The following is a 26,989-nucleotide window of genomic DNA, read 5'->3' as shown; positions in this document are numbered from 1 at the left end:
TGCGTTGGAGGCTGAGCAGTTGCCATACCAGGCAGTGATTCAACCCATTAGGATGCTCTCGATGGTGCAGCTGTCCTACCTTTTGAGGATCTGAGGACCCATGCCAAATATTTCTAGTCTCCTGAGGGGGAATAGGTTGTCGTGCACTCTACACGATTGTTTTGGTGATGTGGACTCCAAGGAACTTGAAGCTCTCAAACTGCTCCACTACAGCCCCGTCGATGAGAATGGGGACGTGCTCGGTCCTTTTCCTGTAGTCCACAATCATCTCCTTTGACTTGATCACATTAAGGAAGAGGTTGTTGTCCTGGCACCACACTGCCAGGTCTCTGACCTCCTCCCTATAGGCTGTCTCATCGTTGTCAGTGATCAGGCCTACCACTGTTGTGTCATCAGCAAACGTAATGATGGTGTTGGAGTCATGCCTGGCCATGCAGTCATGAGTGAACAGGGAGTACTGAGCACGCACCCCTGAAGGGCCCCCATGTTGCGGATCAGCGCTGTGGATGTGTTGTTACCTACCCTTACACTCAATAACTGACAGTGGTAGGGGGTGGTAAGGGGGAAATTACTTTCTTCAGAGGAATTGGGTGTTGCAGAAATTAATAAACTCAGGTTCCCCTTATCTAATATTAGGTTTTGGTTGAAGATCTGATAACATTCTGTATTAAAATAAATCTGAAAGAGGAAAAATGATTTATCATGGCACTGTAAATAATAATTTTAAAGGCTGATATAACTGTTCATAGGGTTCTAGAAAGCCATTTTATCATCTAAAATGTTCTATTGGTAGAACCCTTCATAGAGGTTTCTAGGTAGAAACATATACAGGGTGTTCTATGAAGAACACTACATAGAGGGTTCTAGGGAGAACCCTCTGTAAAGTGTTCAACCTAGTACCAAAAATGGTTCCCTATGGGGACATACCGAAGAACCCTGTATGGTTATGCTTAGCACCTTATTTGTAAGAGTGCACAGACAGTTCTGTAGCTAGCTACTACTACTACTACTCTGGTTCAGACAAAGCTCTGTAGCTAGCTACCACAGTGGTTCAGCCAAAGCTCTGTAGCCCTCTGTCTCAACTACAGCTGCAGAAGGATACAAAAGACGTGCAGCACTGACTAATTTGAAAAGAAAATCACTGGTTTGAAACGAGAGATTGACCGATTAATTAGGGCCGATTTCAAGTTTCGGTAATCAGCACTTTTGCACACCGATCATGGCCGATTACATTGCACTCCACGAGGAGATCATGGCCGATTACATTGCACTCCACGAGGAGACTGCGTGGCAGGCCGATTACCTGTAATGCAAGTGCAACAAGGAGCCAAGTTAAGGTGCTAGCTAGCATTAAACTTATGAAAACTAGTGATTATGTTTTGATTGATTAACTACACATGGTTGATGGTATTACTTGTTCATCTAGCACTTTCCTGCATTTGCCAGCAGCTCTTCGCTGTGCATCAAGCATTGCGCTGTTTATGACTTCAAGCCTATCAACTCCCGAGATTAGGCTGGCAATACTAAAGTACCTATTAGAACATTCAATAGTCAAAGGTTAATGAAATACAAATGGTATAGAGAGAAATAGTCCTATAATAACTACAACCTAAAACTTATTACCTGGTAATGTTGAAGACTCATGTTAAAAGGAACCACCAGCTTTCATATGTTCTCATGTTCTGAGCAAGGAACTGAAACGTTAGCTTTCTTACATGGCACATACTGCACTTTTACTTTCTTCTCCAACACTTTGTTTTTGCATTATTTAAACCAAATTGAACATGTTTCATTATTTATTTGAGACTAAATTGATTTTATTGATGTATTATATTAAGTTAAAATAAGTGTTAATTCAGTATTGTTGTAATTGTCATTATTACATTAAAAAAATAAGTCCGATTAATCGGTATCGGCTTTTTTTTGGTCCTCCATTAAATCGGTATTGGCGTTGAAAAATCATAAATCGGTCGACCTCTATTTGAAACGATCCCACTGCATGGAGCCAATCCTCTATCCTAACCTGACTGGTGCACTCTGGTGGGTGGTCTGTTAAATACTGTTGTCTTCCATCCACATTGGATCAGAGAATTCACCCAGAATGACCTAAGAACAATTCATATGGCCGCTGTGGCACCTCTGCTGCTGAGTCACTGTCCATGTCCCAAATGGAAGCCTATTCCCAAAACAGTTAACTACTTTTGACCAGGGCCCAATAGGTCTAAAGTAGTGCACTACACAGGGAATAGGGTGCCACTTGGGACAAATAGCACAGGCTGATGTACTGATTGCTGCTGTGGTAGAAATATGATATGTCATCCTAGGGCGCGGACTGTAGAGAGTTTGTGTTTAAGTAATTATGTCTGGGTTAAATCTGATTGAACGGTGTTACTTTCACGGGACAGGACATTAATCTGCAGAGATTGACAAGAGAGAGAGGGATCAGGCATTCTATCCTCCTTTCATCCCTATATCCTCTGCATCCACACCCTAACGACTGTCCTGTGTGTCACCCGTAGAGGACTGGGGCACCAGCTGTCCTGTGTGTCACCCGTAGAGGACTGGGGCACCAGCTGTCCTGTGTGTCACCCGTAGAGGACTGGGGCACCAGCTGTCCTGTGTGTCACCCGTAGAGGACTGACACCCCAGCTGTCCTGTGTGTCACCCGTAGAGGACTGACACACCAGCTGTTTCAACCGACGTCTGGGCTGAGACACACAGCCAGGAGCATGTTAACAGACCAGCCATCATTTAGAGTAGTGGTTTAGAATTGCCTTGTGCTTCTGCATTGTAACATATAGGTAATAACTCACACCTGCCTACAATGTCTAAAAACCACAATGGAGCATTTGAGCACCCTAGAATTCAATTTAACCAACAAAAAGGTTTACAGTGAACACTCCAAAGAATATGGAACAACATTTCACAATGGAAGCTACCACCTTGTTTTTCAGAAGTAATTATATATATATATATATATATAATTACTTCTGAAAAACATTGATGTCTATATATATTGATGTCTATCTATATATATATATATATATATATAGACATCAATGACGGGTAGTGAGTAATGTATATGTTTTTGAGGACAAGCACATGTCAACAGGAAATAGGTATTTAAACCGCTTTGTTGAAGTGTGAATATCTCAGTAAAACAGGGAGAGGGGAGACCGAGAGACCAGCATGTAGCCTACGGCTGTGACAGTAGGGAGTGTCTGTATAAGTCGCTCCACCGATTTATGACAGTATCCTTTTCCGAAAACAAAATCTCTACCAGAGTTGTTATCAACAAGTGCTGTTGCGTGCGGTGAAGCCTTGTGTGTCTTTAAGATGTAAAACTCGTCCTTGCTTATTACCAAACAATATTTACAGTGGAATGTACGGTCTACAAAAGACAGAGGAGAGTTCTCTGGGGAGTGTTAAATATTACAGCCACACACACAGTTCTATTGAATAGGAAAACAAAACTCCAAAGTGTTGGTCCCATGTTTCATGAGCTGAAATGAAAGATCCCAGAAAATGTTCCACGTGAACAAAAAGCGTATTCCTCGCACATTTTATGCACACACGTGTGTTTACATCCCTGTTAGTGAGCATTTCTCCTTGGCCAAGATAATCCATCCACCTGACAGGTGTGGCATGTCAAGAAGCTGATTAAAACCGCATGATCATTACACAGGTGCACCTTGTGCTGGCAACACTAAAAGGCAACTAAAATGTGCAGGTGTGTCACACAATACAATGCCACAGTTGTCTCAAGTTGAGGGAGCGTGCAACTGACATGCTGACTGCAGGAATGTACACCAGAGCGGTTGGCAGGTAATTTAATGTTAAATTCTCTACCATAAGCCGCCTACAATGTTGTTTTACAGGTTTTGGCAGTACGGCCAACTGGCCACACAACCTCAGACCACATATAACCACACCCGCTCAGGACCTCCACATCTGGCTTCTTCACCTGCGGGATCGCCTAAAACCAAACACCTGGACAACAGATGGAACTGAGGAGTTTTTTCTGTCTGTAAAAAAAGCCATTTTGTGGAGAAAAAAAACTAATTCTGACTGGCTGGGCCCATGGCTGCACCCCTGTCCAGTCACGTGAAATCCATAGATTACGGAAAATTAATTGATTTAAATTTACTGAATGCCTTATATGAACTGTAGCTCAGTAAATTGCTGACATATGCGTTTATATATTTTTGTTCAGCATATGCACACACTATGTACAAAAGTATGTGGACACCCCTTCAAATCAGTGGATTCGGCATTTCAGCCACACCTATTGCTGACAGGTGTATATATTTACAAAATGTATATACAAATAATTCAAGCACAGAGCCATGCAAACATTGGCAGTAGAATGGCCTTACTGAAGAGCTCAGTGACATTCAACGTGGCACCGTCATAGGATTGCTACCTTTTTCAACAAGTCAGTTCGAGCTGCCCCGGTCAACTAAGTGCTGATGTTGTGAAGTAGAAAAGTTTAGGAGCAACAACGGCTCAGCTGCGAAGTGGAAGGCCACACAAGCTCGCAGAACCGGACCGCTGAGTGCTGAAGCGTGTAAAAAAAAAATCGTCTGTCCTCAGTTGCAACACTCACTACAGAGTTCCAAATTGCTTCATGCTTTACGGTGGGAACCACACATGCAGAGATCAGCCGTTCACCTACTCTGCATCTCACACAGACACGGAGGTTGGAATTTGGACAGATTGCCACCGGTCTAATGTCCATTGCTTGTGTTTCTTGTCCCAAGAAAGTATTCTTATTGTTGGTTTCCTTTAGTAGTGGTTTCTTTGCAGCAATTCGACCATGAAGGCCTGATTCACGCAGTTGATGTTGAGATGCGTCTGTTACTTGAACTCTAGAAAACATTTATTTGGGCTACAATTTCTGAGGCTGGTAGCTCTAATGAATGTATCCTCTGCAGCAGAGGTAACTCTGGGTCTTCCTTTCCGGTGGTGGTCTTCATCAGAGCCATCTCTTTGCTTATTTCAGCTGTTCTTGCCATAATACGAACATGATATTTTACCAAAATAGGGCCATCTTCTGTATACCACCCCTGATTGTTTCAAACAACTGATTGTCTCAAACGCATTAAGGAAAGAAATTCCACAAATGAATTTAACAAGGCACACTTGTTAATTGAAATGCATTCCAGGTGACTACCTCATGAAGCTGGTTGAGAGAATGCCAAGAGTGCGCAAAGCTGTCAAAGGCAAAGAGTGTCTACTTTGAATAATCTCAAATATATTTTGATTTGTTGAACCCTTTTTTGGTTACTACATGACTCCATGTGTGCTATTTCATAGTATCGATGTCGTCACTATTATTCTACAATGTAGAAAATAGTACAAATAAAGAAAAACCTCCAATGAGTAGGTGTGTCCAAACTTTTGACTGGTACTGTATGTTTTGACTATGACAGTTTACAAATCAAAGGTAACACCAAGTAACTTAGTCTCCTCAACATCACAACCTAGGCTACACTTATGGTTTATGTAATTCCATTTACGAGTTGTCAATGTATTAATTGTATTTTGTTTGGAGCGCTCCTGTCAATGTTGAGTAAGGACACGCACCCGACTACACATAGCAGGCCTAGGCTAATGTACTGTAGGCTTATAAAAATGTGCCCATTTGGGAATATGATAGTATTTCTGAACGTCTTAACTCGCCACCACTAATGAGCTGTGGAGCATCTCAAAGTAATTTTCTCACTTCAAAACAGCAAGTAAACAAAAAAAGTATATTTTTTTTACATCCATAAAAAAAAAAAGTGACAATAGTTCCTCAATGTAGTCTATTTGAAAAAGATTTCCTCATGAAAGGGAAAATAAATGTCATGCTCTGATTCGGTGGAAAGCTCATAAGTAATAGAGTAGTAGGTAGGTAGACCTATTTCATCCCTTTGCGCAAATAGCCCACAGCTGTGTCCGGAGATCGCTAGCATGGGAAACCGAGGGTCCAGAATATTTGATAGATTTCTGATTAATAACATGAACCAGATTACAGTGAGAAGCTTCTTTTTAAGCAGACAGCTTTATGAAAACCAGTCACTATTCAATATTCAGGTCCCCAAGAAAGTAGTCCTCTCAGTTTACATCAAGCATTTCACACATATTATTTAGAAACTGACTGTTTGAACTTGGTGGCCAATAGCAACATCGCAAAAGAATAGGCTTTAGGTGAGGCAGGTGAACCTGCAACCACAACACTACAATAACGCTTGACAAACAATCTTCTCTAAGCATTACAGGGACATGGCTCAGAATATATACAGCAACACCTCCCCCATGGGCATTCCTGTCTCTTCTATCCTTGTATTGCAACTGCTGTATCAAAGGAATTATCGAAGTCAGTCTCAGACATGGTTAATATATGAATGTTATCTGATGTTAGCAAGTTATTGATTTCATGAACCTTATTTCGAAGGCTACATATATTAATATGGGCTATTTTCAGCCCTTTCCTGAGTAGCTTATCAGAGATAAACATAATATGGAAAAGAGCAAACAAAGCAAGAGACAAAAACATTTACCAGTCTGTTAAATCAGTACGGGTGTGTAAGCTACGAAACTCATAGGCTCCCTCATCCCTTCATCTCTCCCTTCAGCTCTCCCTCATCCCTTCCAGGCTTTTGAGAGGGAGGGTGGACAATGAGCCTGTCACAGTGGATGGAAGTAATGTCCCCACTCGCTCTGGCAGCTTTCACGGCTGTGATAATTTATTTGTTCTACTGGTGTACAGGATAGACCTCGTTGAGGAAAGATGTACGTTCCTCTCAACTATTGGCATGGGCCTGTCACCTGGGCCGGTGGTGAGTTTTCAGTCCGGTGGGCGTGCTCCACCTCAAATCTTCCTGTGGTCCATCTTCAGTTTCTCAGAGATCATTCCCTCACCTTATCCTCAGACTCCATCCAGGTCTCATGTGGAGATTCTGCAATTCCCTCCACAACAACGTTGTTCAGCCTTGATTGTTCCCTGATATAACAATGATAGAGAAATCAGATTATCATGGATTCACATACAGAACGGATGTGCCCTCAATGATTTACTGTCGTCTTGCAGTTCTCCTGTTTGAACTCAATGAGCTCACCCTGGTAGAACTGCAAACTGTTCTTCAGGTCTTGGACCTCGCTGGTCAGGTCTTCCATTATTTTATTAGTTGAAGCTATTTTATTGTACCAACTGCTTTAGAACACTTTTTCTTATTTTAAAAACATCCTTCACCTGTAATAGAGAGATACCACTGTCCTCAATGGTACTCCCACCAGCTTTGGTCTTCACCATGGTAGCAACGTAGGCTACGCTGTACAGTACAAGACTGGGCAGGTCGCAGGGAAGATGGATCAGTAGGAATCAAGACAGCCACAAGCCCGGGACAATCCATCCAGAGCGACAGATTTTTACCTTGTCAGCTCTGGGATTTGATCCAGCAACCTTTTGGTTACTGGCACAATGCTCTATCCACTAGGCTACCTGCGCCCCCACTATGTAATGAATAGGGTTCAATTCGCGACACAACCAGAGACTGTTTCTTACTCTAATAGAATAAATCAGTATATTTGTTTAATATACAGTGCATTCTGAAGGTATTCAGACCCCTTGATTCCCCCCCCCCCCCACATTGTTACGTTACAGCCTTACTTTAAAATGGATGAAATCGTTTCACCCCCCTCAATCTAATAACACAATACCCCATTTTCAGGTCTCTCCAGAGATGTTTGATCGGGTTCAAGTCCAGGCTCTGGCTGGGCCACTCAAGGACATTCAGGGGCTTGTACTGATGCCACTCCTGCCTTTGTAACAGTATAACTTTAGACCGTCCCCTCGCCCATACCCGGGCATGAACCAGGGACCCTCTGCACACATCAACAACAGTCACCCACGAAGCCGCGGACCTTGCAGAGCAAGGGGAACCACTACTTCAAGGTCTCAGAGCAAGTGACGTCACCGATTGAAACGCTATTTAGCGCGCACCGCTAACTAAGCTAGCCGTTTCACATCCGTTACACCTTGTCTTGGCTGTGTGCGTAGGGTCATCATCCTGTTGGAAGGTGAAACGTCGCCCCAGTCGGAGGTCCTGAGCGCTCTGGGGCAGGTTTTCGTCAAGGATCCCTCTGTACTTTGCTCCGTTCATCTTTCCCTCAAGCCGGACTAGTTTCCTAGTCCCTGAAAACATTCCCACAGCATGATGCCGCCACCACAATGCTTCACTGTAGGGATGGTGCCAGGTTTCCTCCAGACGTAACGCTTCGCATTCAGGCTAAAGAGTTTATCATGGCCTGAGAGTCCTTTTGGCAAACTCCAAGCAGGCTGTCATTTGCCTTTTACTGAGGAGTGGATTCCGTCTGGCCACTCTACCATAAAGGCCTGATTGGTGGTGTTGCAGAGATGGTTGTTCTTCTGGAAGGTTCTCCCATCTCAACAGAGGAACTCTAGACCTCTGTCAGTGTGACCGTTGGGGTTCTTGGTCACCTCCCTGACCAAGGCCCTTCTCCCCTGATTGCTCAGTTTGGCCAGCTCTAGGAAGAGTCTTGGTGGTTCCAAACTTCTACCATTTAAGAATGATGGAGACCAGTGTGTTCTTGTAGAAAATGTTTTGGTACCCTTCCTCAGATCTGTGACTCGAAACAATCCTGTCTCGGAGCTCTAAGGACTAGAGGTCGACATATTAAATTGGAATGGCCGATTTCAAGTTTTCATAACAATCGGAAGACCGATTTGGCCGTTTTTTTTTTTTTTTTTTACACCTTTATTTAACAAGGCAAGTCAGTTAAGAACACATTCATATTTTCAATGACGGCCTAGGAACGGTGGGTTAACTGCCTTGTTCAGGGACAGAACGACAGATTTTTACATTGAATCCCCGAGTTGACAATCTTGCTACCTTACAGTTAACTAGTCCAACGCTCGAACCACCTGATTACATTGCACTCCTCGAGGAGCCTGCCTGTTACGCAAATGCAGTAAGCCAAGGTAAGTTGCTAGCTAGCATTAAACTTATCTTATAAAAAAAACAATCATATTCACTAGTTAAACTAGTAATATCATCAACCATGTTTAGTTTATCTAGCGTGTCCTGCGTTGCATATAATCAATGCGGTGCGCATTCGCGAAAAAGGACTGTCATTGCTCCAACGTGAACCTAACCATAAACATCAATGTCTTTCTTAAAATCAATACACAGAAGTACATATTTTTAAACCTGCATATTTAGTTAATAGAAATCCAGGTTAGCAGGCAATATTAACTTAGGCGAAATTGTGTCACTTCTCTTGCGTTCCTTGCACGTTGAGTCAGGGTATATATTAAACAGTTTGAGCTGCCTGGCTCGTTGCAAACTAATTTGCTAGAATTTTACGTAATTATGACATTCCATTGAAGGTTGTGCAATGTAACAGGAATATTTAAACTAATGGATGCCACCCCTTAGATAAAATATGTAAAGGTTCCGTATTTCACTGAAAGAATAAATGTTTTTTTTGAGATGATAGGTTCTGGATTTTACCATATTAATGACCAAAGGCTCATATTTCTGTGTGTTATTATGTTATAATTAAGTCTATGATTTGATAGAGCAGTCTGACTGAGCGATGGTAGGCACCATCAGACTCGTAAGCATTCATTCAAACAGCACTTTCGTGAGTTTTGCCTGCAGCTCTTTGCTGTGCTTCAAGCATTGCGCCGTTTATGACTTCAAGCCCATCAACTCCCAAGATTAGGCTGGTGTAACCGATGTGAAATGGCTAGCTAATTAGCAGGGTGCGCGCTAATAGCGTTACAAACGTCACTCGCTCTGAGACTAGTTATTCCCCTTGCTCTGCATGGGTAACGCTGCGTCAAGGGTGGCTGTTGTCGATGTGTTCCTGGTTCGAGCCCAGGTAGGGGCGAGGAGAGGGACGGAAGCTATACTGTTACACTGGCAATACTAAAGTGCCAATAAGAACATCCAATAGTCAAAGGTTAATAAAATACAAATGGTATAGAGAGAAATAGTCCTATAATTCCTATAATAACTACAACTTCTTAACTGGGAATATTGAAGACTCATGTTAAAAGGAACCACCAGCTTTCATATATGTTCTCATGTTCTGAGCAAGGAACTTAAAATGTTAGCTTTCTTACATGGCCATACTGCACTTTTACTTTCTTCTCCAACACTTTGTTATTGCATTATTTAAACCAAATTGAACATGTTTCATTATTTATTTGAGGCTAAATGGATTTCATTTATGATTTATATTAAGTTAAAATAAGTGTTCATTCAGTATTGTTGTAATGGTCATTATTACAAATAAATGTAAAAAAAAGAAATTGTCCGATTAATTGGTATCGGCTTTTTTTGGTCCTCCAATAATCGGTATTGGTGTTGAAAAATCATAAATCGGTCGACCTACTATGGACAATTCCTATGCTATGGACAATTCCTTCGACCTCATGGCTTGGTTTTTGGGACCTTATACAGACAGGTGTGTGCCTTTCCAAATCATGTCCAATCAATTGAATTTCCCACAGGTGGACTCCAATCAATTTGTAGAAACATCTCAAGGATGATCAATGGAAATAGGATGCACCTGAGCTCAATTGAGTCTCAAAGCAAAGGGTCTGAATACTTATGTGTATTAGGTATCTTTTTTTGCAAACATTTCAAAAAACCTGTTCTGGCATTGTCATTATGGGGTGTTGTGTGTAGATGAATCCATTTTAGAATAAGGCTGCATACTTTCTGAATGCACTGTAAAAAAAAAAAAATATATATATATATATATGCACACCTGTGAATGATTGTGATTATCTTTCATATTCAGATGTCTGCTTTCATCATATTTGGTGATGCATTTCAGCATACCTCACTGAGATGGAGCAGCCAATAGCGCTATTGAAATGATAGCAATTATCTCAACACAAGGCCAAAATGCATTTAACAGATCATCTGCGGCAAATGGAGAAATCTAATTTAATGGATTAACTCTCTCGTGGATTACCAATTGAACAAACTAGACAGGATGATTAAGCTTTGACATACCCACAAAATGTTGAAGTGTGTGTGTGTGTGTGAGACACAGCAGAGGTTGTGATGGTTGGTCACAGCAGATTGTCTGGAGGTGAGGATGTCCTCCTTTCAGGGCAAAGCCAAGTATATAGGCTGAGGCACACACACACACACGTGTGAGTCATTGCACAATGTTGCAGACGGTGTCTTGTATTCTTGGAACCTGAGCGAGCTTGAAGATTCCGCAGTCAGCAAGGAGCTGCCAAGCAATAGCAACGTCTTCAGAGAGACTGCACCGCACCACACTGCCTGCAAGTACACCCTTTCTCAGGAGATAACGGAGACAATCAACTCCCATGTCTACCTCTTAAACATCAGTCCCCAAAGCTCACAAACAGAGTGATGTTCACACCTTGCCTTGATGAAATAATTTTGTTAATACTGTACCATCTGATTGCATACAGCTATCCACCTCCTCAGTAACATGCCAGTCTATGGTTGTATGGTATCAGATGGAAGCTGGCACCTCAGGGCCTCGTCTGGTCAGGTCTTTGAAAATGTTGCTCAGAAAACAAGGTGTTTTAATTGACATATGCTTACTTTGATTTTGACCTTTAGGCCAATTAAGATAAGAGTTGACATGACCATTTCCATACTGCCATAATCAGTTTAATATACACTGCTCAAAAAAATAAACACTTAAACACCACAATGTAACTCCAAGTCAATCACACTGAAATCAAACTGTCCACTTAGGAAGCAACACTGATTGACAATACATTTCACATGCTGTTGTGCAAATGGAATAGACAACAGGTGGAAATTATAGGCAATTAGCAAGACACCCCCAATAAAGGAGTGGTTCTGCAGGTGGTGACCACAGACCACTTCTCAGTTCCTATGCTTCCTGGCTGATGTTTTGGTCACTTTTGAATGCTGGCGGTGCTTTCACTCTAGTGGTAGCATGAGACGGAGTCTACAACCCACACAAGTGGTTCAGGTAGTGCAGCTCATCCAGGATGGCACATCAATGCGTAGTGTCCAGAGCATGGAGGCGCTACCAGGAAATAGGCCAGTACATCAGGAGATGTGGAGGAGGCCGTAGGAGGGCAACAACCCAGCAGCAGGACCGCTACCTCCGCCTTTGTACAAGGAGGAGCAGGAGGAGCACTGCCAGAGCCCTGCAAAATGACCTCCAGCAGGCCACAAATGTGCAAGTGTCTGCTCAAACAGAAACAGACTCCATGAGGGTGGTATGAGGGCCCGACGTCCACAGGTGGGGGTTGTGCTTACAACCCAACACCGTGCAAGATTGGCAAATTCGCCACTGGCGCCCTGTGCTCTTCACAGATGAAAGCAGGTTCACACTGAGTCTGGAGACGCCGTGGAGAACGTTCTGCTGCCTGCAACATCCTCCAGCATGACCGGTTTGGAGATGGGTCAGTCATGGTGTGGGGTGGCATTTCTTTGGGGGGGGCCGCACAGCCCTCCATGTGCTCGCCAGAAGTAGCCTGACTGCCATTAGGTACCGAGATGAGATCCTCAGACCCCTTGTGAGACCATATGCTGGTGCGGTTGGCCCTGGGTTCCTCCTAATGCAAGACAATGCTAGACCTCATGTGGCTGGAGTGTGTCAACAGTTCCTGCAAGAGGAAGGCATTGATGCTATGGACCGCCCGTTCCCCAGACCTGAATCCAATTGAGCACATCTGGGACATCATGTCTCGCTCCATCCACCAACGCCACGTTGCACCACAGACTGTCCAGGAGTTGGCGGACGCTTTAGGTCAGGTCTGGGAGGAGATCCCTCAGGGGACCATCCGCCACCTCATCAGGAGCGTGCCCAGGCGTTGTAGGGAGGTCATACAGGCACATGGAGGCCACACACACACTACTGAGCCTCATTTTGACTTGTTTTAAGGACATTACATCAAAGTTGGATCAGCCTGTAGTGTGGTTTTCCACTTTAATTTTGAGTGTGACTCCAAATCCAGACCTCCATGGGTTGATAAATTTGATTTCCATTGATAATTTGTGTGATTTTGTTGTCAGCACATTCAACTATGTAAAGAAAAATGTATTTAATAAGAATATATCATTCAGATCTAGGATGTGTTATTTTAGTGTTCCCTTTATTTTTTGGAGCAGTGTAGAATTATTTGTGTGCATGTGAACATACTCAGAGACTCACTGAGGCAAACACCACTCTACATGCCTAAGAGCCGCATGCACACAAACACAGAGCCCCCGCCAGTCAGCATCAGTCGCCCCACAATAGGCCCCCAGCCGTGGGTCAGATTACCAGGTCGGCTGCTACTCTCCATCTCTCTCCCTCTGCATCGCTCCACCACTCCCTCTCTCCTCTCCCTCTGCTGGGCTCTGTAATGATGCAACCTGCTGGTCAGGAAAATATCTCCACACTGACTGACTGACTGTCATTCTACATATTCATATTGTAGCGATCCTCACAATATGAACCCTACAAATCCCACCAAATGAGTGAACTCCATTGGAGCAATGCGTAGGGTGTTTGCCTTTCATGTCAGCGACACCTCCAGTGGCCTTCCCATCAGCAATGCTCTCTGGCTCTAATTAGACGAGCACCTGTTCCTCCTCTCCCTGGTCGGTCATTAAGGACCCCCACCATCTTCCACGGGTCATTAAGAACCCCCAAATCTTCCACAGGTCATTAAGGACCCCAACATCTTCCACAGGCCTCAGCATCAGGCTGCTCTACCACCACTGAACCTTGAAAGTCGACCTAGAGGGGTATGTTTAGGGTAGGGTCTAGGTGTTAGACATGAAGCTCAGAGGGAGAATACGCATGAGTGGCTGGCTATGATAGGGTCAAGTATAGACCACTCAGATCATAACAGTCACTAGGCTATGGTTACCATATGGACCAGCTTTCACAGGTTATTCAAACTCGTGTACCGCTGCACATTTCTCTTCCCTTCCTGAAATCTAGCCTGTTTGGATGGCACAACCAGTCAGTTCCAAATGGAATCCTATTACCTCTGTAGTGCACTACCTTCTACCAGAGCCCTATTCCAAAGTAGTGCACTACCTTCTACCAGAACCCTATTCCAAAGTGTGCACTACCTTCTACCAGAACCCTATTCCAAAGTAGTGCACTATATCCAAAGTAGTGCACTATAAAAAAGGGACTAGGGTGCCATTTGGGACACAGTCAACATATCACAGTGCAGTGAAACTGAAGAGTAGCACCTCCGCCCTTGGCTCTGCTAAAGCAGGGCTTTGTTGTGGAAATAGCAGGAGGGAAGGACCTGCCGAAATGCTTTAGACTACAGGGCAGTTTCAACAGGTTTAGGACGGTCCCTTATTCCCTCAATCAACTCCTCTAGCTTGGTGAAAGAGAGACGGAAAGGACTAAAATAGGTGTCGACACTCATTGTGCGGCGGTACCATTTATATTTAGGTTCAGGAACTCCTCAATACTTTTGAGCTAATATTCTATAAGAGGTGCAGGAACGTAAACAGTAGAAAATATGAGGTTAGGTACTCAGCTCAGGTGAACTTCTGCCCCAGTAAAGCAATGCTAACAAACCACCTTGCTAAAGATAGAGGGTGGCAGGTAGTCTAGCGGTGAAGAGCGTTGGGCCAGTAACCAACCAAAAGGTCTCTGGTTGGAATTATCGAGCCAATTAGGTGAAAAATCTGTCAATTTAACCCCAACTGCAAAAATGTTTAAAAAAATAAAAAATTAGCCTTATTATATTTGCTTAGTTAGCCAAGTGCTTCTCCACTGAGACAAACAACCCCCTCACAAGGTAATTACAGAAAGAGTGCCATCCCTCTCTCTCTCTCTCAACACAGGAGACTCCTAGAACACCACTAACAGATGTCTCCCAACAGCTAGGCGTCATTGGTTGAACCACCTACTGTGCTAGCTGTTAGTTTATTTTAATATATCTCATTTTAAGTACTACATGGCCTATAGGCTGCAACATATGAATGAATATACGTTGATATAAAGGAGGACTGGACAGTCGAAATTCAGGTGAGGTACCAGACAGTGGGCAGATGTACACTACTTCTAAAGCCATTTAGCTCAACTGGTTTCAGCGGAAAATCCTCCCGTGGTCTGACAGAACTCCTTAAACCAATATGTCATGACATGCAAATTAGGCTGTTTTCCCGTCTACCTCCATGCAAACTGTCATAGGCTGCCCCCGTCTACCTCGATGCAAACTGTCATAGGCTGCCCCCGTCTACCTCGATGCAAACTGTCATAGGCTGCCCCCGTCTACCTCGATGCAAACTGTCACAGGCTGCCCCCGTCTACCTCGATGCAAACTGTCATAGGCTGCCCCCGTCTACCTCGATGCAAACTGTCACTTCAATACACATCCCCGAATTCAACTTAAACTTTGTCTGGGGAATTTTGTATTCATTGTTTTGTCCCATGTGAGCCTATGGCTGTTGCCGTTAGTGAACGCAGTGTCCCTCACTGCAGAGGGGGAGAAAAAAAAAAAAAAAAAAAAAACTCTACTTTTAGAGCAATGATGAGACCTATTGACGGGGTGCGATTGTAAATTCCCCAGGTACACCATAGAAGCCAAAGTCGTTATCAATGTTCATTAAATAGGATATTGCATTTGTTCTAATTGAATAGAGAGTAGGCTTATCTTGACCTCTGCGTAAAACAAAGTTCGAAACGAATCCAAAAAGCAACCACGTTATCAGACCTCATCAGCTGACGAGGCACCACTCATCAAGCCATTTAAATCAAAGCAATAATCAATGTATTCATTATTGAAGCTGGAGCGAATGGACCGCTGTCTGCCTCTTACCTTATAGACATTCTCCGTTATACGGTGTACTTCGTCAGTCCGAGACATCGTGGAACCTTCTTCAGCCAAAACCATAGACCAGATTTCCTTTAGTGACGGGAGCTTTTCGAAGAAATACTACGAAGGAGAAACGGAGTAGGTGGAAGGAATCGTAGTAAGAAACAATTGTTACAGAGGGGGGGGACGCGCGTAATACGAGACTCCGGAATCATCGCTTTTATAAGAAACTTTTCAACTGCGCCCACACAGTCTGGAGGCTATACCACCCGCTGACAGAGAACGCAGGCAGCCTGATCATAGCTGCTTGCCATTTTAAAGGGATCCGCCTCCTCTCTCGATCACTGCCCACACCACTGCCTCTGCTCTGCCTCTGCGTAAAAATCATTCATAATACCCGCATGCCTGAATGACTAGAGTACAGCTATGCACACACACACACATCTCTATACCCAACAATACGATTTCAACAGATTGTGATCTAAGTAAATGAACACATTTTGAAGCAAACACATTTTAGGCAAAACAAATAACGTAAACCGATAACGTATGGTATAAATAATGACGTAGAACAGAGTGTATTTATCGAACATTGTACCAACCATTATGATTGAATAGCAGCTAGCAGCTACCTGTTACAGCTGTGCATTGCTATCCAGACTTAGTGTCTGGAATGTAGCGGTGTAGGACGGCGTCACCTTGCTCGTACAGTATGCTACAATATGTGGGAACAGGGGAATCCTCCACAACTCATTCAGCAAGTCACGATCTGCACCACAAGAGCCTGTTGGAAAATCTCTAAAGTGTCAAGGCTTTATTCTTCATTGGATGTGGACAATAAGTGATTTCTATGCTGCTGATGTCTCCAATTTTCCAGAAACGTATTAGCATTATAATAACTCAGGAGGAAAAGTACAGCACCTTATAGTGTTGAGAGACACAGGTCACTTAACCCCCTGCTTGACCACTCCACAGAGTTAAAACTGGGTTTAACTTGCTCTTTTGACAACCCTCCTTCATTAAAATGAGCTTATAATTCAACTTCATAAACACAACAGTAAAAATCTATCTGAAAAGCTGAATTAAGTTGTGTTTTAAAGGGCATTTCTCAACATTGCCATTGATTTGCTTGTGTGATGAACAATCTAGTTGGCCCTCACACAGGTGGTTTCCATAATTAAAAAATTCAACAATGATACTGCTTCCTAATTCATTTGAGACAGCTAGTGAATCAATCAATATCTGTCCCTAGTGACATGTAGCGTAGCAGGAACTGGAGGTAACAACGGCCACCTGAACACTGCCGGGGTGGTTGAGGCTAGTCATTAAAGCAATAATACACTAGTACAAAATATTTAAGCAATAAGGCACTAATATAGGCCAGGGGGCGTGATACATGCTGGTTTTAGCACTGCTGTTCTGCGTCACAGGGAAAGGCATTAGAGCAAGCAATTAAGTATTCCCCTCAGCTCTGGTTAGGCCTATGAGGAGGCTTGAACAGAGACAGAGAGGGGAGCCCCATTATTTAGTAGCAGAGCCAGGACACTCTGTAGTCACCTGGACCAGCAACCGGTGTGTGTGTGTCCTTGGCAATGAGGGGACAGACAGACACACACCCTCCCACCCACATCCCCCAGGTCATCATTACCTGGCCTTCCTTTGTAGAGCTGGCTCTTTCTCCAACCTAGTCTCAGAGCATTTCGTATTATTCTGTATGTTCAAAATTCAAAATGCACTTGCACATCTGAGCTATCTTTTTTTTTTTGCAGGTGCATGGTAACAGTTGAATAAAATGAAAAGAAAAACCTGCACACTGCTCTTGATAGTATCACTGCTCTTTAATAAGCTCCGACGAAGGACGATACGTAAAGCTTTATAAAAAGCAGTGAAACTATCAATAGCAGTGTGCGGGTTTCTTCATTTTTCAAGACACTCCATTTAGTATGATATGTTACGTTTCGTATGGCTTGTACTTGTGGATGTCCCATCACCGAATTTTCTTTTACTATGTTACGTCAAGTCTGAGACCAGGCTGTTTTTTCAGGAGCACTTGAAAACAGCCTCCCACTCACTCCATTTTCCCTGCCTGTAATTGTCCCCCAGGTTCAGATATATTTTATGAATCATAGAGCACAGCGATTCGCACTGTCATTCATGTTCCCTTTTCCCACCCACTCTGTCTCCCACGCTGTCATTGGCTTGAAGGGGACAATCAGCGACACACTGTATTGCAGCAGATTCATTCAACGGCACATCGGAGTTCACTGTGCAGTCAAAACTTGATTTTCCTGTGTTCTTTATATATATTTCCACACAATGAGGTTGGAATAATACTGTGAAGATTATGATTATGCTCTTTTAGTGTAAGAGCTGTTTGAAAAGGTGGGATGGAGTTTTGGCCTTCCATCATGACATCACCATGCAGTAAATGAGTTAATAGACCAATAAGAGCGTTCCTAACCTCTCTGGCAATAACAGCTAGCTTTCAGTTTTCCCACTCCCCACTCAGACTACTCCCAGACAGTCTTAGCTAAATTATTGCATAAGAAATGCCTCTTTGCTAAGAAGCTATTTTGTTATATTTACCATTTGAATTGAAAACAATCACGGTAAGGTACTTCATAGTTAACCCAAAAATGATTTGGCATTGAGATAAAAAAAAATACATCTACATTGTACTTTTCAGTACTTTTCCCAGAAATATACTAATTGTTCCAAGCATTTCACAGATAACAGACATGGTAGGGACATGAAGGAGATAAGGCCTACCACTTACTCATCGCTTGGAATCTTTAGTCACAGGCTGCTGTGTTATAATACTCCGTGACCTACTATGGACTGATTTTAGAGGACCTCTGTATAGTCCAAGGATGCTCTATCAATACATATATAAAATCATCACATGAAGAAAGGAAGAATTCCAATGACTTGCAAAAGCAGCCTACCGGCACCAACTTTTCTGATAACTACTTTATTTTGTGGTAAAAAAAAAGTACCTACTACGATTGTGATGTGTGGTCGTCTCACCTAGATAACTTAAGACCGAATGCATTAATTGTAGATCGCTCTGGAGTAGAGCGTCTGCTAAATGACTAAAATGCTAATGAATAACATATAGTCTTATATGATTCCCCTCATTATAGCTAAGCAGTTCTTTTCACTGTCCCATATAGTTGCACAAAACATTTACAATTTATTTTTTTGTACATTTTTTTGAAACACTTAAGTGTTTCACTGTAATCAATACCTGTTGTGTTTCACTGTAATCAATACCTGGGCGCATGTCACAAATAACATTTGATTTGAAACAGCATCCCGAATCCACACAATACGTTTACTAACCAATGTATGCAAAGGTATTGCTTATCAACAGGTAAAATCATAAACTGCTATTTGCTGCCAGCTAGTGGTTGTTACTAACAACACGCTGGCCAAACAGCAACCTTTAAAAAATACTTTGTATTGTTCCAGAATAACAACATGGTACATTTCGTATAGACACGCCACAGGTCTGTCAATATGATACCACTGGGAAATGGTCACCACGGTCATTATCAAGAGTGTCACTGTCTCAGAGAGACTTACTTTACACTATATATAAGTGGTTCATAAGCCACTTACATATTCTATGAAATATGGCTAGTGCTTATCTGTTATATGTAGGCCCTCCATTTCAGATAAATATGATATGCCAGTAATTTATTACAGATCCAGACAGATAACAACCCAAAATCACACTTCATAGTGAAACAGACCCAATATGATACCATAACAGTCAATGGATAGCTAGGACACCAGGCTCGGTCAGAGTTAAGTTAGTAAGCCCGCTGACAATACAATTAGCCCTTCCTTTCCCCCCAATGACACTGAACTAATTACCAAGCCAACGCTACTGGAGCATTAGATTAGTTAAACTGTTGCACAACGAGGAAGAACATAGAATTTAAATGAAATGGAGGCTTTAGCAAATAGGTCAGTACTATTAAGGATTTTACTCCGCAGTCAACAAGATGAAACCAAAGCCAAAGTCATATCCATTATTGACAGTTTGGCAGCAATCAAGACATTCTTAACTAAGACAAGGCAAGATTCTGAAAGCCATCCCAACAGTAATGATTTTGAAAGACAGTCTGCATGTCTATTCCTCCCGAAGAGAACGTGTTCTGTGGTCAGATAGTAGGCCTGAGCCACAAAAGGTTGAAAAGTAAGAAAAAAAAGAGACACATGAATTAATTTGTCTGTTAATCACATAGTTTGTTCGTTCACAGAAGATTTAAAAAAAAACATACCCGTCACGGGACTTAGGCAATAGGCACAATATTATCTAAAATCAAACCACTAATTTCTTCGTTATGTGTCTAAATAGGCCCTAAACATGAACAACAACAAAACATGGGAGAACCTACAGGCAATGATGTGAAAAATAAAGTCCATGACCCTGGTTGGAGTGATGGGGTGGTTGAATCCAGAAGAGGATTATAAAGCAGTATTGGGGCTCACAAAGCCAAGGCTTAGCAGGGCACCAGGAAGTTCAGTATTGGAGGCGAGGGACTGGAAGAGATGGTGAAGATAATCTTTTTGTTGTTTTGTGTGTGTGGAGGGGGGCATGAGACCCCTATGAGGGGGATATAGTGGCCGGTGTACCAAGACCCACAGAGTCACCTGGCGAACAGACAGGTCCCTAGACAGCCAACATCCCTCGTTCCTGCTTCTTCCTTGGCCTCTCCCTCTCTGAAATGAAGAAAACCAGACGGACTCTGAATGACACTTAGTGTTCATGTAATGTCTATTTCCACTGCTGGAGTCTTTAACCTACATCTGAATTCATATTCTCTCAACATGAATATTTGTAATTCAGTATGACGCCACATCTGAGGAGACCTACCTTGACCTGGCTCTGGTTCTTCATCAGCTGCCTCTGGGACGTCTGGCAGGGACTCATCAGGTACCTCGGGTAGGTCAAGCTCTCCCTAAACACACAAAACAGACAGACAGAAAGGGAAGTAAAGGAAAAACAAGACTCAAAAGGGACTGTCTCTCATCTATTGCTGTTAGGCGGGGAGAAGTCAGGTAAGGAACCAGAGAAGTGATACTATCCAGATTGACACAGTCCTTTGCCTTGACAAATGTCTGTAGACTCTGATAAGGCGTCTAACAGCTGAACACAATGGGTGATTTGAGGCTAGTCAGTCACTGTGTGATAAAATCCCTACTTGTGTTCAACGAATAGACGCCATAGGAGAAACCGTATATACCAATTATATGTTAGGAGTCTGCAGCCATGTCTCAGGTCAACAGAGTTACATGATGATAGTTGCTGGCCATCCAGTGTTGTTGAGTAATACAGACAGACCTGAGTGATGGCCTCCAGTTCAGCCAGTACAGCATCTTCATCCTCCTGTGTCAGAGAACCTGCCAGCATCTCATCTATTTCCTGTACAGAGATAAAAAGGTAAAAATAAATATTAACAAAATACAGTAATTTCAATAAGATTTCAATGCTTCTGTAAAAAGAAAGTGGGGACCTTACCCTCTGGTATTCAATGCCTTCTTGGGTCTCATCCATAATTCTCTCCACATCCTCGATGGACATCGCCTGATATTAAATAACAAACAGTAAGTACAGGAAAGCCAGTGTTTATTCACTGCATATCCATGCGGAATGCTATATTATTTGAATTGCAGATGCACTGAAGGTAGCAACCTATTTATCTTACTAATTGGCTTATGGAAAAGACAGACATATACAGTATGCTACTTGTCAGGTCATAGGGAAGTTGCATAGAGGTCAAACATAGAGGTCAAACATAGAGGTTTCAAGCATAGAGGTCAAACATAGAGGTCAAACATAGAGGTTTCAAGCATAGAGGTCAAACATAGAGGTCAAGCATAGAGGTCAAACATAGAGGTCAAACATAGCTCTCTGATACCCTCACATAGAGTACCTCATGCAATGACTTCAGGCAGTCGTTTCCAACTTTAAGGCCTTCAACGACCTTCATCTCAATCTGGGCAAATTCAATGTCTTGACACTATAAAGAAAACAATAAGATCAGAAGGCATTAGTTCAGTACAGGGGTGTATTTACTAGGAACCAAACAACCCAACCATGTGGAAGCAAATGGAACAAAACGGGGAGGGACTTAAACGTGTCCAATAGAAACTCTTGTTTGATGCAAAGTGTTTTCCGTTTGAAGCAAAACATTTGGCTACGGTGGAAAACATTTCTGAAACGGTGTCCGACTAATGAATAGAGACATTTTCTGTTCATCATCAAACGTCTCTTCTGAGTGATGCGTTGGGACCGCACATTTTTTTTTTAAACAGTTAGTGAGTGATGACCATGAAAACACAAAAGACTGACGGCTATAGCTATGATCAACACGCATATTATTCTTCTGGCTTTAACTAGCTCTATTTGTTACATTTCACCTTGCCATCGCTGGCCTGCATAGGTAATCGACCCTCTGATGCAGGACAGGAGGATGGTTCATAATAAATGGTATAGGAACGGAGCGAATGGAATCAAACACGTGTTTGATTCCGTGTCACTTATTCCAGTCCAGCCATTACCACGAACCGAACCCGTCCTCCACAATTAAGATGCCATCAACCTCCTGTGCTCTGATGACATCTGTCATTTTGTAGACGATAACCATCTGATTACGTGTTGGTTAAGTTGCAAGAGCTGCATTTGAAGTTGCATGTGATCGTATGGTGGTGCTTTTAAGACAACTGGGAACTCTGGGGGGGACGAGGTCAAATCATGACGTCAGTGATCTTCAAGTCGGAAAGATGGCGCTCTAGAAAGATGTCCAAATTCCCGACTTGGAATTCCAATTTGAATGACCGTTCAAAATTAATTCTCCCAGTCGGAGTTCCCGAGTTCCCACCTGTCTTGAACGCACTGAAGTCGGAGATTTTCGAGATCCCAGTTATTGTGAACGCGTCATACGTAAACAACACTGCTTCTGATGAGGAACTGCACGTGCAACTTTTCATGACGCGGCCAGGAAATTAGCCTATACACCTCACGAGTATCATTTTCTATATTCCTGGTGGTGCTAGTGAGTGAATGGTTGACAAATGTCAGGTATTTACCATTCGCTCCAGGTTGCTTATCTGGTTTTCTGTCTTGTCCAGGAGCTGGTCCTGGTATCTCTTCTTTTTGAGCAAGAGGAGGGCCTTCCTGTTTGAAAACAAAATACAGAAATGTGAGAATTTTCAATACAATGACAGCCAATATAATGTCCAAATTTCGTAATTATATGTATTATATATGGTCTATGCACATGACAGCTTTCAATCTCAAGTGCTTTAAAGTGACAACCTTCACTTTAGGCAGATCAGGATCACATAGCATTTCTGGTGAGAAGCCAGTCCTTACTCTTTCTTGCCATCTTTCAGCAGCTGCTTGGCTAGATTCCTCTCCTTCTCCAGCTGCAGGGTGATTCTCTTCTGATACTGCTTTAACTTATCTCTCTGCTGTTTCAGTTGCTGTAATTGAGATGACAGACATTTTAATGCAATTCTTGGAAGACCACTTGTTTCAACACTAAATCGCTTCAGTTTGCTGTCTAGCTTTCCTGTAAAGAACAGTGCGTTAGCCCTGGCTAGTAACGTTATGGGTTGTCAGACTGCCCAAATCCGCCCTCCTAGCTAACTTACTAACATTAGGCCTAACGTAGACATTATCAAATGTAGTTATAGTATGTTAGAAGGTTGACTTGTTAGCTAGTTGGCTAACGTTAGCTAGCTACAGTAGCTAGGCTACTTACCAAAACTGCCCTGTCCTGCTCTGTGATTCGTGTGCGTCTCTTTCTGGTGAAAATGTTTCCCATTTTGATTCAACATCCCCGCCACTCTGTGCAGCTATTGAATTGACTTGTCAACAAGTCTATTTCTCAGAAGAACATTGCGTACATTCCAATAGTTTGTGGATCGGTTGACTAACTAAACATCTGATGACTTTGCATGCTAGCTAGTTTACTTCGGTTACCACACCCACAATGTCCAAATTGTTCTATATCGTAAATATTCATGATTATTATATTGTTGGTGCTTTTTTTTGGTGTTAATTTAAGGTCAGGGTTAGCAGTGAGGTTAAAGTAGGGTTTTAAAATCAAATTTTAAGAATATAAATTGTAGAAATAGGCGGGGTTTCTGACTTGGTGGCTGAGGTAACTACTGATGACCGTTTACTTCAAATAAGCTAGCCAGCTAATGCAACAACAAAACACACGCCTAACAGGAAGTACGGCATTCAGATAGGGACAATTCACTTGTCACAATGACAAAAAAACGATAAACCATAGATGGGATACGACCAATAATGTGTATAAACCCTGGTTCGCAGTCATTATATATTGGCCATTGAGAGGATACGGTCGTCCATATTGGTACTCCCCGGTAGGTGCAGTCCTCCTTAGAAATGAATGGAATTCTACAGTATTTCAATTAAACGTTTCAAGAACAAAATTACATGTATTTAGTTGTTGTAGTGGTGACAGTAGCATTAGTAATCTTCCAAAAAATTGACTAAGGATTATTATTTTATATATATGTTTAAACATTTTTTTTTTTAGTTATGTTTAGCTCACATAATATAATTTAAAAGTATACATTAAGGTGTCTGTAATATAATAATGTGGTAAAAACAAATGTAGACATTAATAAATTAATTTATATAGCTTCCAGAATGTGTTTTACAACACGCACATCTACTACTGTGATAGATAGTACTCCCTTATTTCTGCTTATAAAATGACCACATGCCTTGCTAGTTGACTTACTCTTCCACTTTCGAAGCACTGAAGCGTGCTGCCCAAACCGGGCCATTTCCGCTCCACGTGTCCCAGGCTCCAGGGAAACGCACTGTCCCGTGCAGACCTAGGAGGACTGTAACGGGAAACATGACCTCCTCCCATCCATCCAACTCCCGCCTGCTCATTCCAGTCATCCTTTCCTGGGACAACCACGAGCTTCCCCTTCAAGCCTTGGTAGACTCTGGAGCCGCAGGTAACTTCATGGATGGTGTCTGGGCGAAGGAGAATGGCGTTCCCTCTGAACCTCTAAGTGACCCCATGAGGGTTACTATGTTGGATGGATCTGGACTTGTCACTCGGGATCTGGGATCTGGACTTGTCACTCGTGTCACTACCCCCTTGCGACTTTCAGTTTCCCAACACCAGGAAGTGATGGACTTTCATCTGATCTCCTGTTCCGAGTTCCCTCTCGTCCTTATATACATTTTTTCTCTTGGAATTACTTTTGACGTTGTGGATTTATATTTTTGCCTGAAGATCTTTTCCTTTTTTCTTTATTAAATCACCGTCTCTAGTACTGCTGTGTCTGCCTCATCTTCTGGGTTCTGCCGACTATTAGTGCCTCAGTTTACTAAGTGACTGTTTCTCACACCGGAGACCCGAGTTAGTAACCGGGTCCTGACAAGCTGGCATCATTTTATTGGATATATTCAAAGTTATGTCAATTGAAAAAAGGACAAACTAAACAAAGTACAGCTAGTTTGCAGTTTTTCTAGCTTCAGTTTGAAGTTATTGTGTTAGCTTATTGCGTTAGCTTGTTGTTGGCTGGCTCCTCTGGACAAGTGTCCTGTCTAGTGAGCCTGTTTTCTATGCCAGGCAAAATCACACCTCATTAGCTCATTGTTGTGGATGAATCCAAATAAATGGCACTAGAAAACAGCTTTAACAAATGCGCTACTTTGTTGTTTTTCTGGCTGCACTTTTTGACGTGACTGTAAATTACCCGTAGTTGGATAGCTAGCAAGCAAGGGATAAGAACGTTGCCAGCCAGTATGGCAATGGAACATTTAGAACTAACGACTGGGCAGCTTCTATAGATGCAGAATAAAAAAGACTGAGCGACTGGGTCGAGTCTCTGGCAACCGACCCGATAGAACGAACGACCAGCCAGCTTGGGTAGCGACCCTAGATTTGTGTCAGGACTATATCTTGTGGAAGGATGAAATAGTTTGAGGAAATTCATCAAAATAATGTTAATGAAAATATGACAATCATTATTGTAATATGTTGGTAACCCGTTGTATAAATTGTTAATGCCCTCGAAGACGGTGTTTGGAGGATATATTGGTACTGTTTACCGGCCCTCAATGGACAACACCCATGCCAATATATACTCCAAACACCGGCTTCGAGGGCATTATAACTTAATTAGAGTCCATGATTTGATGAATTGCTTAAGGCTTACGTTTGGATGGGAGTAAATAACCAACAACATAATAATTTATTAAACAACTACATGGAGAACAGGCATCTTAAAAGACATACCCTAACTTGTAATAAACCATTCACTCCTTTAAACAGGTACATTCTTAATGAACAGTGCTATCACAGACTCTGATAACTTTGAAAACCAATAATGAGAGGCGTGACTTGTGACTCGAACCTAAGTGTATGTAAACGTCCGACTTCAACTGTAGGTGCCGTACCAGTGGTGGTGAGAGAGTAGAGAGCAGGTTGACGATACCAAACCAACGAAATAGGCTACGAAAGGTAAACATGGAAAAATAAATACCTATTGTTTGTTATAATGTGTTTTCCAAATGATTTTGTTATCTTGTGATATTATACAGTTGAAATCGGAAGTTTACATTAAAACTCATTAAAACTTGTTTTTCAACCACTCCACAAATTTCTTGTTAACAAACTATAGTTTTGGCAAGTCGGACATCTACTTTGTGCATGACACAAGTCATTTTTCCAACAATTGTTTACAGACAGATTATTTCACTTATAATTCGCTGTATCACAATTCCAGTGGGTCAGAAGTTTACGTACACTAAGTTGACTTTAAACAGCTTGGAAAATTCCAGAGAATGATGTCATGGCTTTAGAAGCTTCTGATAGATTACTTTACATAATTTGAGTCAATTGGAGGTGTACTTGTGGATGTATTTCAAGGCCTACCTTCAAACTCAGTGCCTCTCTGCTTGACATCATGGGAAAATCAAAAGAAATTAGCCAAGACAACATACAAAAAAATTGTAGACCTCCACAAGTCTGGTCCATCCTTGGGAGCAATTTCCAAATGCCTGAAGGTACCACGTTCATTTGTACAAATAATAGTACGCAAGCAAAAACACCACGGGACCACGCAGCCATCACACCGCTCAGGAAGGAGATGCGTTCTGTC

General features: G+C 42.4%; 2 protein-coding genes across 5 annotated transcripts in view; both read right to left on the bottom strand.

The window, feature by feature from the left end:
- Window positions 1-16,142, bottom strand: part of LOC110499447 (brain-specific angiogenesis inhibitor 1-associated protein 2-like) — a 120,076-nt gene extending 103,934 nt beyond the window's left edge. For 2 of the 4 annotated variants that reach the window (XM_036956302.1, XM_036956304.1), the window contains exon 1: window positions 15,818-16,142. In XM_036956302.1, coding sequence (XP_036812197.1) covers window positions 15,818-15,892 — 75 coding nt within the window. In that variant the 5' untranslated portion in view covers window positions 15,893-16,142. The remainder of the gene's footprint in view (window positions 1-15,817) is intronic. The other 2 variants (XM_036956303.1, XM_036956305.1) reach the window with 1 other exon arrangement.
- A 2,624-nt stretch (window positions 16,143-18,766) lies between these two features.
- On the bottom strand, window positions 18,767-24,064 carry LOC110499446 (charged multivesicular body protein 6). The gene is made up of 8 exons (XM_021576585.2): window positions 23,593-24,064; window positions 23,202-23,311; window positions 22,916-23,003; window positions 21,760-21,846; window positions 21,345-21,410; window positions 21,168-21,248; window positions 20,700-20,784; window positions 18,767-20,545 (listed from the first exon to the last, which is right to left on the bottom strand). The coding sequence occupies exons 1-8, from the start codon at window positions 23,653-23,655 to the stop codon at window positions 20,496-20,498; spliced, it is 630 nt and encodes a 209-aa protein (XP_021432260.2). The 5' UTR covers window positions 23,656-24,064; the 3' UTR covers window positions 18,767-20,495.
- Between the last annotated feature and the right edge of the window lie 2,925 nt (window positions 24,065-26,989).

Source organism: Oncorhynchus mykiss, chromosome 20 (genome assembly GCF_013265735.2).
Source record: "Oncorhynchus mykiss isolate Arlee chromosome 20, USDA_OmykA_1.1, whole genome shotgun sequence".
Taxonomy (NCBI): Eukaryota; Metazoa; Chordata; class Actinopteri; order Salmoniformes; family Salmonidae; genus Oncorhynchus; species Oncorhynchus mykiss.
The sequence above is the reverse complement of the archived record's forward strand: the minus strand, read 5'-3'. Positions and strand labels throughout refer to the sequence as shown.